We start from the raw sequence: 17,501 nt of genomic DNA, 5'->3' as shown, positions 1-17,501 counted from the left end.
AACAAATTTTGTGTGTCTCACCAACAGAAATTAGTCCCATAAAAAACAACAAGAAGTCCTGTGGCTCCTTAGAGACTAACAGAGATTTTTTTTTTTTTTTGGAGCATTAGCTTTTGTGGACAAAGACCCACTGCCCACAAAAACTAATTCTTCAAAAATCTGTTAGTCTGTAAGGTGCCACAGGACTTCTTGTTGTTTTTGCAGACACAGACTAACACAGCTGCCCCTCTGATATTAGTCCAGTAAAATATATTACTTCACCCACGTTGTCTTAAATTCCTAAAATTACTATAATTGAAAAAGATTATTTGCATAACATTCCTTTTTCCATTATATTTACTTTGTGTCTAGGTAGTTTTGTTGATTAGACAAATCCTTTACTGATCCCTGCAAAAGGTTTTATTTTCTCAGTAAGAGAAGAAGCAAAGCTAACATTGAAAGCAAAGGCAACAAAGTGTGCACAGAAAGAGACTATAGGAGAGGTGTTCTGTTTCACAGATCAATAGATATTAAAGATAAAAGGAACCACTGTGATCATCTAATCTGACCTTTGAGCTACAGAAGGAGCCACCCTCTAATGCTTATCAGTAAAGCTGTGTCTACATGGCCTGTCCCTTTTGGAAGGGTCATGCAAATGAGTGAGCCTGGAAATGCAAATGAGGCATGGATTTAAATATCTCATGCCTCATTTGCATATTCCCACATGATCTGACTTCAGTAAGAACCATTTCCAGAAGCCAACGTACCTATGTGGATGGGGTTCCATCGAAAGGACGTTCAGCTTCCAAAAGCACCCTTCTTCCTGAAATAAAACAGGAAGAAGGTTGCTTTCAAAAGTGGGGTTTACTTTCGAAGGAACCCTGTCCACACAGGTGCTTTGGCATCTGGAAATAGCTCTTTCAGAAGCCAGATCACACCAGAATATGCAAATGAGGCACAAAATATTTAAATCTGCAGCTCATTTGTATTTCCAATCTTGCTCATGTGCATGCCCCTTCTGAAAGAGAGGGGCCATGTAGATGCAGCTTAATTGTATTAAACAAGAAACAATAACACCGCTATAGCTGCTCTGTTTCTTCAGCAGTATAAAATATCTCCTGAGTAGCGTAATTTTCATTACACACAACTTCACAGGAGGAGAGATGAGGCTGAGCAGATTTGCTGTCCTTAGGCTCAGGATTCCACAAAAGATCCTGCTCAGTATAATGGGAATATTTAAAAACAAAACAAAACAAAACAACCCCCCCCCAAAAAACTCAGTTTGAGTATTTTTAAAATTCAAGATACATTATCTAAAGAGTGCTGTATTAGAAACCCATCTTCTAATTAGTTATTAAAGACCAAGTTGAATTCTTTCCTGGAATATATAGCCCTGATTCTGTTTTCTAAAGGAAATTCAGTTGTTTGAAAATGTTTTCAATGTTTATTCATATCTACATCCTAAATATGTGAGGTATTCATTTTAGTAGCATTGTCAGTGTAAAAAAAAAAGCGGGGGGGGAGGGTAAAGGGTGTGTGATTATAGGCAAAAACTAATTGCACATCTTTTACTAAGTTGTACGTTGGCTTTCCTTGGTTGCTTGTGCAGCCTCTTAAATATTGTGGGAGGTTACCTTAAGGTTTGTAAGTGGCTGAAGGCATCCAGAGATGGAAGCAATGTTTGTGGGTAAGCCAATGGGGGAAAAGCATATTAGGTAGAGGAGGAGCTGGATTGTGCCATACTTGTTGTTTCATGGGTGGGGCAGCACTGCCCGAAAGGTTCCTGGAAGTATGATTGGCTCATTGATTCTCCAGCTCCTCCGGTGTGGGCTGCTGCATTTTGGATGCTATTTGAGCCACTACCATCCCTAGGTTCCACCAGGAAAGAGTAGATTTTAAATGAAGCCTGACTCTGTGAATGTCCTGCTGAATGCCCAGAATGAGTTGAATTAGCTTCTAGAACTTTGTTTCATTTTAACCCTGGGTCAGAACTTTCCACGTTGGGATTTCACTGCTTGCTCCAGACACTCAACTTTGTTGCTGCTGCAAACCTCTTCAAGCATATTTGCTGCTACCATGGGCCCCCTCTGCTTGCCATATTATTCCAGGGGTGATTCAAGTGCCTGGTTTAAGCTTACATTAGAGAAGAATAAGGCCAAGTGCATTTACAATGCAGAGATTAGATGTTGGTCCGACGTGTTTATAATGAAAGTGTCTAATTTTAAATGTGGTTTTATGCACAAGATGTAATAGTAGTATTGCCAACCGCACATTTCCAAAATGTAATCAGTAAGATTCCTCAAATCACAAGAGTGGTTTAGAAGTCATGACTATTTTAAACAACAATGAACTGGGGAGATTCATTTGCCTTTTGATTTTTGAGCCTTGCATCACATTTTCAAGCTTTAAATGTAAGGGCTATTTTTAAAAATAAAGCTAACATTCTGAATCAGAGGTTTTCAGAATTGGGGCTTTACAGAAAAATGAATAAATGAAGTGAGATTTCAATAATATTGTAAGATTTGGCAACAGTGCATAGAAATTTATTGATTTCATTCACTTTTAATGACAATGGTTAGTAATTGTAGAATGCTGAATGGTCAGTGATTAAGAGTCATGCAAGGGTTAATATGTCCCAGGAAATGATAAGTTTTGACCACCACCATCCGCAACCTTTCAGTTTTCTAAGACCATCCTGTAAATACAAAAATTGCACCTATAGGTACAGTATCCATTAAATTATAAACTACAAAGAACAGTTCTCAGCTTTAAACAACCAGAGAGAGCTGCGCTCGACAAGTGGCAGCACACATTACCAGAAGCACTGAGAGATGTTCTAGCTCCTCAAAAACTGTGCTAGAACAGTGTTCTGGAACATTCTGACAGGACTCAAGTAAATTGGATGCAATTTCTTCTTTTTATGGAAGATGCGTGTATATGGCTAAGATTACAGACTGAGCCTATTTCTATACTACAGCCCAGTTCAATGCTTTGAGATTGATCCACTGGTGGTTGATTTAACGTGTCTAGCTAAGATCTGTTAAATCGACTACAGATCATTCTGCAGTCAACCCTGCTCTATCTTGGCTGAGAAGAATAAGGGCAGTTGGTGGGATAGTTTCTCTTGTTGACCCCCTGCAGTGTGAACTCTGCAGTAATGTGACCTTTGTAATTCATCTTTTGTTCATCTAGCATTCCACTTAAATGGGAGATGCAGGCAAAAACCTGACTACAAATTAAACATTCTAGTGTTTTCAGTACACCCTTCTTCCGCTTCCTGTTTACCACCCTTACTGTGATGAGCTGTAACATTGAAAGAAAAGAACTAAATTAGGTCACTGAAGTTTCGATGTGTGTTGATCTAACACAATTTGAAAATGGAAGCAAGGGTAGCAAAGGTGAGGCATAACATGATTTGCTCAAGTTCTTTATTAAATTGAGCTTGAAATATGCTGAGGTACAAGATGGCACAGTTCCTATAACTGTTGGAATGAAAGCCAGCAGAGAAAGGGTGAACACCTTTCACATGCTAAATAATCATAAGAAAATTTCACACTGTATGTTGCAGGCAGGGACAGGAAAAAATATGAATTTTTCAGGGTCTTTTCAATGTTTCCAATCTGGTAAACCGCAATTTTCATCAAAATCTAAGGCAACAGCTAAAACCAATTTGTTAACTAAGTATAAGTTACCACTCCCCTTCACTCTGTCTCCTTTGGATGAGAGCAGCTTAGAACTATTAATAAGCACTTTGGAGGGGTAAGGGAAGCCATAATAGCTGTGTCTACATGTGCACAAATCATCAAAATAAGCGGGAGGGGCGTCCACACGTGTAACACTATCTTTTGAAAGGAAAGAACGGGACTTAGATGTTGAAATCCGAACCCCAGTCCCAGATCAGGAAGATCGTCCCCTTTCGAAATACTAAATTGAAAGAGTACATGTGTAGACACTCCACAGTCCGCTTTTTGGAAGTACGGGTCTGCCATGGTGTCGGTCAGCTGGAGTGCGGGGCCACTCCAGCTGGCAGCAGCGGAGCTCTATGGTCCCTGCGTCTGGCTGCCTTAAAGCTGTACGCATGCAGGAAACACATGGGCAGGAAGCTGAGAGCGTGCTAGAAGCAGCCTCTACACATGCTCCAGCCCCATGCTCCAGCGCCGCAGCTTGGCCAGCAGCCAGCCCCCATGAGCTCCATGCTCCCCCCACCCCAAGTCCCCGCAGGGCTCCCAGGGAGAGAAAATAAAAAGGGTCCCCTCCTGGACAGACCAGGAGCTGCAGGACCACCTCACCCTTTGGAAGGAGAAGGAGCTCCTGCACGACATGGGGGTTAAAAGTGGCACAATGCTGCTGCCTTTGGCCGCCTGGCTCAGGGCCTCCAGACCAGGGGCCACCCGGAGCATACTGTGGAGCAGGTACACTCCAAGGTAAAGGAGCTGCAGCAGGGCTGTGTCTGGGCCAGGGACCAGGCCGGCTGCTCCAGGGCACCTCCAGCCACATGCCCCTTCTTCTGGGAGCTCTGGGGCACCCTGGGGCCCCGGGACAGCTCCCCACCCCCAGCATTCCTGGACACCTCAGCAAAGCAGCTGCAGCCAGAGGAGGAGGAGCAGCCTGTATCAGGGACCTAGGAGGGCGAGGGAACCACCAAGTGGTCGAGTGAGGAGGGAACCTCACAATCGTCATCCCTTCCCGCTCCTCCAGCTGGGCGACTGGGAGCTGGACATCCACGGACATCATCGAGGGACCCTCCGGTATGTACGTGGAGGGGCGCACACCTGCTCCACAGGGTGGGAGTGGCACAAGGGCTAGTTGCCCACACACAGGACCAGTGGTCCCAGGCCACACACAGGCCAGCCCCCACATGGGATGCGGCACCCCGCGGTGGCCCACCAGCGCTGCCCAGCACCCGCCTTCAGTGGACAGCGCCGCAAGCTGCATGGGGCGGTGGCTGGTCAGTGCTGGACAGCACCTGAGGCTTGCACACCGCAGGCTGGGAAGGGACACGTGCATGAGAAACCCCTGGATGCACCCCTGGGCCGGGAGGCCCAGCCCGTTGGGGGTGGGTTGGTGCCCCTTGGAAGATCACTGTCCTTTGGGGCGGTGAGGGCCCAATGGGGTGGGCTCAGGCAGGTGGGCCACAGCCAGGTCCCCTCTATCTGGGGCACTTTACTGACATGCTGTCCCCCTCTCCATACAGCCACACTATCCGTGGGCTGGGAGAGCCCTGCACCGTCCTGTGTCCCTGAGAGCCCCGCCCCCACAGCCCTTGGAGGTGGCCAGATGCCACCCAATGCAGTGCGCCATTGGGGCTGTGGCTGGAAGGCCCCCCCCACTGGGCCTAGGAGGACCCGGCCAGCCAGTGCCAGGCTGAGGTGGCCGAGCAGCACCTGCAGCTCACCGAGACTGAGATGGAGTGGCGGAGGGCAGCCTGGGAGAAGCTGCTGACCATGCTGGAGGGCATTGGCCACACCCTCCGGGACCATGCGGCCAATGTTGCCCACCTCCTGCCCCCCCACCTCCCCGAGTCTGCACCCTCCACCCCCACTGGGCCCACTCTCCGGCCTTATCTGTCAGTGCTCCCCACACCCTCTCCTCCCCGCCGGGGACCCTGCACCCGGGGAGGCAAGGGCTCCAGGGGCCAATGGGGCTCATGGCCCACCACCCCTCCCTGGAATAAGCACTCTTCCCCCTCCAGGTTAGGTCCCCCACCGTACATAGTTACCGAGAATGGTCTAGATAAACGTTTATTTTAATGTTCACCACTCCGTGCTGTGATGGTCAGGGGTATGGTGGATGTGTGAGTGTGGTGCTGGAAGGGGTGGTGGTGGTGGGGACAGTGGGTGGTAGATGCGCGTGGGATGTGGGTGTGCATGCGGGTCAGAGGTGGCAGTTGGCAAAGGCCTGCCTGAGGGCCTCCCATATGCAGCGCCTGTCCTGGTGGGCCTGGCGGATTGGGGTGGTGCCCTGCTGCTCATAGTAAGCGCCGGTCAAAGGGCCGCACCCGGGGGCATAGGCATCCCCCTTTCCCTCCACAACATTGTGGAGGATGCAACAGGCACCCAACACTTGGGGCACGTTGAGGACCCCGACCTCCAGCCATGTGTGCAGGCACCTCCACCACCCATTTAGGTGCCTGAAGGCCCGCTCCATGACATTGTGGGTGTGGTTGAGGCGCTGATTAAATGTCTCCTGGGTGGGGTCGAGATGTCACGTGTATGGCTTCGTGAGCCATGGCTGCAGGGGGTATGCTGCATCTGCCACCATGCAGGCTGGCATGGTGATGTCCTCTGCCACTGGGATCTCCTGCTGAGGGACGATTGTGCTGGCCCCCATGCGCTGGCAGAGGCTGGAATTCCAGAAGACCTGGGCATTGTGGGTGCAGCCAACCCAGCCCACATAGATGTCGGTAAACTGGCCCTTTGCATCCACCAGGGCCTGGAGCAGCACCGAATGGTAGCTCTTCCTGTTGATGTACTGGCTGGTGCTGTGTGGTGGGGAGTGGATGGGGATGTGTGTATCATCCAAAGTGCCGATGCAGTTTGGAGAGCCCAGGTCCTGGAGGCTGGTGACAGTGTTGTCAAGATCCCTCAGGCTGATGACCCTATGGAGCAGCAGCAAGTTGCTGGCTCTGATGGCCTGCATGGAGGGGAAGGGGGAACGCGTGCTCTAGTGCAGGTGTGGCAGCCGTCTCCTACCCCACCTTGGGCCTGTTCTGCCCCCCTCCCATCCGGCCCCCACCCCATCTAGCCCCCGGCCCCCCTCCCGTCTGAACCCTTGCAGCACTGGGTTCCCCTCACCCCAGCCCCCCTACCTACCCATGGGGGGATGTGTGACCCAGCCCTGACGGTGGCCTTGCACACCCTGAACTGCTGTTCCACAGAGCGATAGGAGTCTGGGGTGCCCAGCTTCCACATGGCGATTGCGACCCGTTTCTCTGGGGTGAGGGCTGGCCGCATGCAGGTGTCCTGGTGCCAGAGTGCGGGGGCGAGCCAGTGGCAGATCTCCTCGAAGGTCTGCCTCAACATGTGGAAGTTCTGCAGCCACCTTTCCTTGCCTACTCCCCCAGCTCCAGGCTCTCCCACCAGTTGGTGCTGCTGGCGTGCATCCAGAGGTGTCAGGGCACCCAGGGGGGCACCTGGTGGTGCCCTGGGTGGGGGAGCCCCATGGCCCCTGGGGGACCGCCCAGCCACCCGATGAGATTGGGTGCAGTTGCGGTGATAGTGCACAGCACTGCCAGCAGGGTGCCCATAATGAGGGTGTCCTGCAGGAGCTGTCGCTGTGCCTCCATTGTGGGCATGAGTGGGCTCTGCAAGGCTAGGAAAAGCTGGGCAGCACTCGGCTCATGCAGAGGAGGGGATGGAGGGAGAGGCCCTTTAAAGGGGGCGGCTGGCTGCGGCCCCAGAAGGGCCTATCAGCCGTGGGACCCCATCCAGGGCATTTCCTGCCTCCCTTCTTTCGAAAGAGGGCTTGGAGCCGTGTGGACGCTCTCTTTTGAAAGACTGCGGCGGCACTTTGAAAGAGTGGATTGAAATGGTGATCCGATAATGGCTTTGGGTGCTCCCTTTCGATGGCTGCTATCTCAACCACTGAACTTTGATTTTTGCCCTTTCAAAAGGGCACTCGTGTAGACCCAGCTAATGTCTTCACACATTCTAAGGTTGTGTCCGCATGTGGCCAAAATTTCGAAAGGGCATGCTAATGGCCAAATCGGAGAACACTAAGGAATACTAGGAATAGGGGGATTTCAATGTTTGCGGGAACTTTCTAAAAGGGCCCTGTGTAGATGAGCCATGTGCAATCAAAACGCAGCACTTTTGAAGTGCTGCCGCTGGCAACATGCTAATGAGGTGCTGAATATTCATTTCAGCACCTCCTTAGTATTCTCCGATTTGGCCATTAGCATAGCCCTTTCGAAATTTGGGCCAAGTGTAGACATGGGCTAAGCGTCGACCTGGCTTTCTTGCTAAAAGTCAGCTTGTGTCAATGCAGGTAGTTAGGACTTTTGCCGACAAGGTGCCTCCCTCTCCAAAGAACAGGCTGGCGTTCTTACGGAGGGATAAGCACTTAATGACAAAAGTTTTGTCGGTCAAGTGCAAATGGAGACATACCATCAGAAATAGTTTCAGAGGGGTAGCTGAGTTGATCCGTAGCTTCACAAATAACAAGCAGTCTTTTAGCACCTTAAAGACCAACACATTTTTTAGGTTATGATCTTTCATGGGTAACACACACACTTCTTCAGACTGGGAGCAACAAAAGCATGGCATAGTGGCACTAGAAAATCACTAATCTTTATTTCCTCCCTTTAGTCACATGACATGGGTCACATCTGTCAAGTGATAGAGACCACCATCCCTTAATTTCTGTGCTGACTACTCTGCCATCTGATGGCTTTACTACCAAATTCATACAACTAAAACCCACTTAATTTTTTCAGAAAATTGTGACTTCCAAATAACAAAAATAGCAGCAATCCTAAAATGTGCAAACTCCCTTTCTTCTTCCCCATAGTTTTCTCCCTTTTGAACCACTGGTGTTTCAATTTAAAAGTAGTTTTCAGTATTGCTGGCGTGGCTCCTCAACCTTTCAGTGAAATGTCATCACCTAAATAGTGACATCAGTGGGCCTGTGAGGGAATTCTGTGCAGAATTAGACTGTGGCAGAGGAGGCTGCTCACTGTCCAAGAGGGGGAAGAATCCCTCCTGGAACCCAGGTGAGCAGAACCAGAACCAGAAGGCAAGGGGAGGGACTAGCTGCATAAAAGCCCCAGCCAGAACTCCAGTTGGGACCCAGGCACTAGAGAAGGCAGATGCTGGATCTCAGCTCCCAGGTTGGGAAGACAGTACTGCTTGCAGGAGGTTGAAGCATGGCCTGGACTGCTGGGCCTCACCATAGAGGAGTTACATGCTGGGGTGAAGGTCCCACTCTATCCTGGCATGGGGAAGCATAGCCTGCAGCCCTGTAAGGGATGAGCCAGAGGCAGGGGGGAGTCTGGATGTGGCCCAAGGATAGCAGGGTCAGTGTACTGTGGTGTGGATCCCTGCTGGCCGCAGTGCCAGGCCATTCTGTGAGTAGGGCTGCCAACCCCGTCACCTGTAACCTGTGTGTGTAGTCTCCCCTCTTGCTGTTTTAGGCACATTCCTGGCATTGCTGGCCTGTCACCTTTGTGAGCTGCTGTTTGTTTGTTGACTTTCCCAGAACCACAGCCTGGGCCTAATGACTTGTGCCTGGAACTGCCTTTGTTTGTTACCCCATCCTGAACCAAGTCAGGGACCTAGTGAGGCCTGAACACAGTCTTAAGCCCCAGGAATAAGCCTTGAAGACTGACACGGTGGTACATCACAGGAAGGGTGGAGTGAGGTGTTATGGTAATACAACTCATAATAATCTAGAAGGAACAGGAGTCCACACACAGATTCTGAGTTGAGTCTCCACTGGGGAAGTTAATTGATTGAATGGATGGAAGCCAACTGCGGTGTTGGGACCACCGTAGGATGGTGTAGCAAGAAGGCATGGCCTCCTTCAGTGGTGGAGGGAATGCTGCAAGCCTCCTGGTGGGTGAAGCCAGGATGGTCTTGCCCTGCATGACAGAAGTAGAGGGCTGCAGCAGGAAATGGAAGTATAAAAGTCAGCCCAGCAGCTCAACTGGAAGGGAGCTGCCTCTTCCCCACTGCTGGAATGGGACCCCAAGGAGAACTGCTGCTGCTCGAGAGACCAGCCTGCACTGACAGAAAGCCCTACAACTCCCAACACTATGGAGCTGGTACTGTTACCCTTTGTATCACATCCTGGGGAGGCTCTGGCCAAGTACAGCGAAATGGGAGAGTAAGAAGCAGTTCATGGAACATAAGCAACCAACAGTGTTGAGAGTTGGCCTGATACATGGTCAGCATGTTGCAGGCAGATCCATGCTGACCATGTCAACACTGTTAGGGCCCTGAGTTGGACAGGTCCATGTCCCCCAAGCGACCCAACCCCTGGGATGGCAGCAGTCCCTGTCCTTAGGGCAGGAGGCCTGTGCTCATCAGGCATACCTACCAGAGTCTTCACGTTGCTTTTGGTGCTCACCTTTGCTGGATCTCTATGGACTGGGCTGGTGCTGCACCTCTGCCTGATGGCTGCCCTGCCCTGCCCTGCTTAAAAGTTGAGCATATAAACTTCTGATCCCTGGCTCTTCATGGCTGCGTTTCTCTTGACAGTCAAGTCCCATTGAGAACCATTAATTTCCTCCTTGTTTTTCTTCCTGTGGGAGAATACTTTAGCAGGCCAGACTACAAAGAAGCATGGCCTCCCTCAGATGTGGTGATAGCCGTGTCCACCTACAGATGGGTGTATAGATATAAAACACAAATACCCCTTTTTCATAATGTACAGCCAAAAGGGAGAGGAGGAAGCAGTTCAGGGACACCAGGGTTTCAGATCATAAAAGGTCGGCTGCTGGCTCATTCTTTTGTGCCATTCCAAAGGGACCTAAAACAGCCCTAAACATGTAACTGAGTATTTCTACTACACAAGGAAAATCCTAGAATAGTGCAGGGTCAGACATCTATTACATGAACAAAATTCGCTTTCTCTCTCTCTCAGGCTGCATCTACACTACACAATAAATTTGAATTTATTAATAATGATTTTATAATTCTGTAATTTACAAGTTTGAATTTGACCATCCTCATCTCCCCACATACTCATCACAAGGTTGACTCATTGCTGACACACTCAATTGGCAAACACTGACTGTTGCAATAGTGAATTGTGGGAACCTATCCCACAGTTCCCTCATCCCCATAGCATTCTGGATATGCTTGCTGATTTTTGACTTAATCTTCCCACGCTGCATTTTCCTCATTCCCCTCCCATGCTAAGCAAATGTCCTTTTTCCCTGTTGGAAGGAAGGAAAAGTAGGACATCCACAGAGGTGGCAAAGTTTACAGAAATGTCTTCTTTCTGTAGCTGAATTCTCAACTGGCCAGCCACTCAGGGTCCCACCTTCTGTGATTGCATCTGATCTCTGAAAATAATACAGGGATACTGAAAAGCTTGAAGAAAGAGAAGATAGGAAAGTTTTTCAAAAATGAGAGTTGTTGAGTGGAGGGTCTTTGCCTGTCTGATGCCCTATAAGGGTTCTGTGCAACAGCTGTGTTTTCAACTACTGGCCATCCACTGAGCGTCTCTCCCATCATTGCATCCAATCCCTGCAAACAACACAAAGAAAAGACTGTCAAAATTAGAAGAAAGAGGATAGAAGAATGTAGGAAAGAAGGTCTTTGGCTTTCCTCTTTGCTACACAGACATTGCCAACTCAGGGATTCTTGGTGGGGGGCCACTTGTTAGGGGCATGGTGGGGATTCACAGGGTGGTTTCTTCTTGGTTGGCAGGAAGCCCCTGAGTATCTTAACAGCTGTGGGGACAATTCCCCCCAGCTGCAGCTAGTATGCAGCATTTTCTGTTGGGAGAGACTTGCCCCAGTGTCATAAAGCCCCCAAAAATGTTGGTGGGGGGCCACTTTCTAGAGATGTGAGGGGCTTCCACCCCCTACCACCCCCCCAGTGGCTGCAAGCCCTCAACTATCATAGCCACTGGGGGAGACATCGCCATAGTGGCAGCAAGCACCACTAGTCCCTTTCTAGGGCCATGGAGCGGTTCAGTGAGGGGCCAGTTGAAGTGATCACCCCTGGCTATCTTAGCCATCAGGGGAAACTTCCCCCCGGGAGGCTGCAAGCCCCCGATTATCTTAGCTGCTGTGGGAAACTTCCCCCCTCCCAGGAGGCTGCAAGCCCCTGATTATCTTAGCTGCTGGGGATCCCTAAGTGTATGCAGGCTAAGACACGGTGCTGCCTAGCAGCACTGTCAGCACTGAATGGCAGGCACATCCTTTTATTGGGTTGGGAGCTACCCATGTGATGTGGCTGAGTGCAGGAAAGACCCCGACTGCATGCTGCCTGTGCGGGAGAGTGGAGGGGTTAACACACAAGTGTAAACCATTGAGAAGTTCCTCAGTGTCTTATACAGTAAGGTCTCAGAGTACGTGAGGGTTCTGTTCCACGCACCCTCGCGTAAACCCGGATTTTGCAAAAGTTGGGGTCCGGCTTTTTCCCCAGCAGAACACAGTTCTGCAGCTGGGGAAGCAGCAGAAAGGTAAGTCCTGGGGTGGTGCTGGTAGTTGGGGAGGGTTAAGCCTGGCAGTGGGCTGGGGCTATGGGAGGCGCGCGGAGGTGGGCTAAGCCTGGAGTAGGTTAGGGCTGCAGGAGGGTGAGGGGTGGAGTTGAGCGTGGGTGGTGAGCTGGGCTGTGCGGGAGGTGGAGAGTTGAGCTGGAAGCAGAGCTGTGCCTGCGTGGTGAGCTGATGGCTGGAGGGGGGATTGCACCGCAGCCGTGCTGGGGCGGGGGGGGGGCAGGCGGCTTGTGAGCCGGCAGGGGGATCGCACTGGAGCCGCGTGGGGCGGTGGTGGGGTGGGGGCATGGCAGCAGCTTGTGAGCCAGCAGGGAGGTTGCACCAGAGCTGGTGGGGGCTAGCTTGAATCAGAGCCACCTGCAGGTGGTTTAAACCGGGCCAGGTGGTGGGGTCAGGGTCAGACACGGAAGGGTGGGGTTGCGCACTCTGAGTACATGTACTCTGAGTCCTTACTGTATAATCACAACCTCCACAGCAGCCTTGTTGCCATGTGGTGTGTTGGGGTAGCAGCTGGTGCCAGGCAGTGAAGAAAAAAATAACAAATGTAGAGACAGAACCATGAACTCCCTGCAGCGGCTGTCTGTAATGGGTAAGTGCGCTCACAGTGCTAATTGCAAAGAAAAAAAAAACATTTCTCAGGCTCTCATACATACATTAACCCACAGCCACAGGCTTGCTGCACCCACTTTGAAATTCATAGTCTTCCTGTTATCTAATTTGGGCACACCTGGAGAGCAGTGGCCAGAGTGGAGCAGTGAGGGCATTGTGGATTACATACAGGACACCTCTGGAGGCCAATACATTCAATTTTGATATGTGGTGCTTCCACACTGGCCTTTAATTGAGCTTTTGTATTCGAGCTTGATGCTACACCAGTCAGGTAACAGCGATATTGTAATCTCAATATTAGGGCTTCCAAAATCAAGGTAATGGTATTTACAGTGAAGACAGTCCCGTGGTAATATCAAGCTAACTGCCTTAAATTTGAATTTATCTTGTAGTGTAGATGCAGCCTCACACTCATAATCAACGAATGTAGGACCTGGAGTTTGAAATATTTTTAATTTCAGGTTTTGTCTTTTAAGTCCTGCATTTGATTTGGCCATGTTAACCGAGTAGACATGATTTACAGATTTCAGTCACTATGAACACTTCGAAAACAAAAAAGCAGTCAAGTAGCACTTAAAGACTAACAAAATAATTTATTAGGTGAGCTTTCGTGAGACAGACCCACTTCTTCAGACCATAGCCATACCAGAACAGACTCAATGCTTAAGGCACAGAGAACCAAAACACTTTGATTTCATATTATGAATCATCACTAATAAACCAAACTTTGACTATACCATAAGTTAAACCTTGTCTACATTCAGCCCCCCCACACCATCAATCTGAACATACTCACCTTGGCATTTTGTATGTGGTAAGGTCAGCAGGGGCTGCTATCCCATCAATTCTGGTCATCCTCTCATTTTGGTGGAATTACCGGCATTACCAGGAGAGTGTTCAGAGATCGATTTATCACGATTAAGCAGATTCAAGAAATGGGTCAGTCCACCAATCACTGCAGAATCAGTCCATCGCATAATATAGACAAAATCATAGGAATGGCATTCGATGAGAACAGGCTAACTATCACAATTCAAAATGGCAATCCTGGAGCATAATTGTTTTTTCTAATTACCAGTATTCTTCTCCAACTCTCACTCTACATATAAGCGCACAGCACTGAGAAAATATGAAAGGCTTGCAGAGTATCTTTTCACAAAATCTGCATAATCATATGGGCCATTTATTTATTCTGTTAACATTCCAAATGCAATATTGTGAAACAGTAAAGATTTTTTAATTTCCAGGGTTTTGTTTTTTAGTCTCCTACTTATTCCACCATATAACTTACAGCAAGTTGTCAAAAAATATGGCTTCTGGTTTTGAAAATGCAATGAATTACAATGGCACCTTATACACATTATTTATTGCCTATTGTAATGCACAGAACATCAGCCAAATAGAATAGGTTTTAATTATGGATTTGGGAATATATGAAAAAAACCCATCGGGATTGTTTTAAAATGAGAGGTAACATGCTCTGTGGACATGGGAAAGTCAGTGAATATAATATACATTTACTTCATAAAAGCTGTTGATACAGTCTCCCACAACATTATTGCCCATAAGTTAAGGAAGTACGGATTGGATCCTTGGGCTGTAAGGTGGATAGAAAGCTGGCTTGATGATCAGTCCCAACGGGTAGTGGTCAATGGCTCAATATCTGGATGGCAGTCGATTTCAAGTGGAGTGCCCCAAGGCTCAGTTCTGGAGCTGGTGTTGTTCAACATCTTTATTAATGGCCTGGATGAGGGACTGGATTGCACCCTCAGCAAGTTTGCGAATGGCACTAACCTAGGGGGAAAGATAGATACATTGGAGGGTAGAGAGAGGATACAGAGTGACCTGGATAAATTGGAGGATTAGGCCAGAAGAAATCTGATGTGGTTGAACAAGGAGAAGTGTAAAGTCCTGCACTTGGGACAAAAGAATCCCAAGCATTGTTACAGGCTGAGGACTGACTGGGTATGCAGCAGTATAGCGGAAAGGGACCTAGGGGTTATGGTGGATGAAAGGCTTGATATGAGTAAACAGTGTGCTCTTGTAGCCAGGAAGGCATTGAGATGCATTAGGAGGAGCATTTCGAGCAGACCTAGAGAAGTTGTTCTCCTCTATTTGGCATTGGTGAGGCCAAATCTGGAGCAGTGCATCCTGTTTAGTGCCCCCCTCCTCCCCCCCACCCAGTGTAGAAGGGATGTGGATGTGCTGAAGCAGGTTCAGCGGAGGGCAACAAAAATGATTAAGGGGCTGGAGCACATATCTTTGAGGAGAGGCCAAGAGATTTCAGCTTGTTTAGTTTGCAGAAGAGAAGACTGAGGGATGATTTAATAGCAGCCTTCAACCTAAAGAGGGGCTCTAAAGAGGATGGAGAGATTGTTCTCAATGATGACAGGTGGCAGAACAAGGAGCAATGGTTTGAAGGTACAGAAGGAGCTGAGTAGGTTGGATATTAGGAAAAACTACTTCACCAGGAGGGTGGTGAAGCTCTGGAATGTGTTGCCTAGAGAGGTGGTGGAATCTCCACCCTTAGAGGTTTTTCAAGTCCTAGCTTGACATAGTCCTGTCTGTGATGACTTAGTTGGGGTTGATCCTGCTTGAAGCAGGGGGCTGGACTCGACCTCCTGAGGTCCCTTCCAGCTCTAGGGTTTTATGATTCCATAAAAATAGCCTGTTGATTTACCTTCTTAGTAAGATTTTCACACTGAATTCATAATTCAAAATAGAGATAATGTTAAGTTAAAGTTTACCATCTTCTCTGTGTTTGTCAGTATTCAAGTGATCTCATTCTTTGCTTGACATAATTGAAGCACTGATACTTCCAAAAGGAGGGTTTTATGAAGAATATATAGTTTTAAAGCCAGATCAGGGGTAAAGGACACCTACTACTCCAAAACTTTTGGTTTTAAAAGGCAAAATGAAGTTCTAAGTAAAGTTGGGTGAAATTTTTCAGACAAATTAGTTGCTGGAAAAAAAAGTTTTGGGTGGATCAAAACTATGCATGATGTTGGAGAATAATTTTGGTGGAAAGGGGGGAAAGTTAAAACATTTCACATCCCCATTTTAAAATACAGCATTTTGGCCTTATTTTGAAATGGCATTTTATTTTGTAAATTAGCTATATTTATTTTAGAGGGGTAAAAGAAATAAATGAAAACAAAATGAAACTAAAAACTAAGAGGAACAGTTATCCCACATGGAACAAAACAGTTCATTCAGTCCCCAATGTTTTTATGTTTTGTTTTATAGGCTCAGCTACTGAACCAAAAATATTCAGCTCTCGTTTCTGAGCATTAAAATGGTCAACTCTCTGGAGCAAAGGCCTTAATCCAATGTACATTGAATTTACTGAGAATCTTTCCGTTAGTCTCTGTGGACATTGAATCAGGCCTTTGACCTTGTAATATTATATACTTTCCAATAAGCATCAATATATGAGGTGAAGCAGTAAGTTTTTATTTTGTTCCCTTTGGTCAGTTTATAAACATCACTAAGAATGGACAGTGTAGAGTTGTTTTTGATTTTGTCTCTATTCAGGATGCAACAGGTTTTAATGCTCCTCTTCTAAAACCTCGTGTGATTGGAGAATGGGTTGGTCGCGATGAGAACGATGCAGATCCATTGGCTGCAGAGATGTTGCAACCTCCAGTACCAAGAAGTAAAATTGAACAATGGGATAGTGAGGATAGCAGCAGCAGTCCTGGAGGAAGGTGAGTTTTTGTTTTATAATTAACGACTCCTTCTCATAGTCTCGCTAACTTTTTAAAAATTATATAATATCCAATTTTAAGGATCAAGAATGTGAGGTGTATCATTTTTCATATAGGCTATGTCTACACTAGAAGCATCTGTCGACAGAACCTCTACCAACCGATTGCATCTTGCTCTGTCGACAGAGAACTACCAGACTGCGCTGCCCTCTGGTGCCAGAAAGCGGGATAGCAGCTCTGCAAAGAGGGCTGTCCGGCAACTGGAGGTCCTCTCTATTGACAGAAGTGTCTACACTGCTCTTTTATCAGCAGTACGCTGTCGACAGATTGTTATGCCTCAGATTTTTGAGGGATAATGCTGTCGAGGCAAATGCTTATTGGATGATAAAATGGCAGAAAGTCTGCAAGTTTGCAGTAGTAGTCTTCTGTGATATTTTTACATGTTGTTGTAAGTAAGTAGTTTTTAAGTGAGGTGTAACTTGGTGGTATGCAAAACAAATCTGTCTCCTGAAAAGGGTACAGGAATCTGGAAAGTTTGAATGGCACTTGTTTCAAGACCTCAGATTACCTTAGGACCATGTTTCTTAACTGGTGGTGTGTGCATCTTTAGGGGTATGCGAGAGAAATCTGGGTGTATTTACAAATTTTTTTAAAGAGGGGTACTTTGTATAAAAAGGTCAAGAAAACACTCCTTTGTATTGTTACAGGATTTATTAGCACAAAATTTTTCTTCCCCCTGCCCAGTTTTATTTATGTTCAGTTCTTCACTTTAGCATCTTGGTTCTGGTAAGGTTTTCTTTGAGTAAGTGTTCATGTGCATTCCATATTTGGTGCTTGTGGGCACACGTATGGTAGGCAGCAGGTTTTTCTCTTAGTAGATAGCTGCACAGTTGGCCTGCACAACCCCAGGAATGGCACCTTTATGGCGCTCAATATAGGGCCCTGCTGACCCGCCTCCCTTTCTTTCCTTGGTGTTAGCTGGAACTTCCTTGCACCTGTATTCGCAGTAGCTGTTCTCTTGGTGGTGCAAATAGTTAT

The 17,501-nt window shown here is 47.7% G+C and overlaps 1 protein-coding gene across 2 annotated transcripts in view; it reads left to right on the top strand.

Moving 5' to 3' along the window:
- C2H8orf34 (chromosome 2 C8orf34 homolog) overlaps nucleotides 1-17,501 on the top strand; it is a 253,423-nt gene that overhangs the window by 83,501 nt on the left and 152,421 nt on the right. For both annotated transcript variants that reach the window (XM_074985740.1, XM_074985739.1), the window contains exon 6: nucleotides 16,291-16,463. In XM_074985740.1, the coding sequence (XP_074841841.1) occupies nucleotides 16,291-16,463 (173 nt within the window). The remainder of the gene's footprint in view (nucleotides 1-16,290; nucleotides 16,464-17,501) is intronic.

The sequence above is a fragment of the Carettochelys insculpta genome, chromosome 2 (genome assembly GCF_033958435.1).
Source record: "Carettochelys insculpta isolate YL-2023 chromosome 2, ASM3395843v1, whole genome shotgun sequence".
Classification (NCBI taxonomy): domain Eukaryota; kingdom Metazoa; phylum Chordata; order Testudines; family Carettochelyidae; genus Carettochelys; species Carettochelys insculpta.
This window is presented reverse-complemented; position numbering and strand designations above follow the sequence as displayed.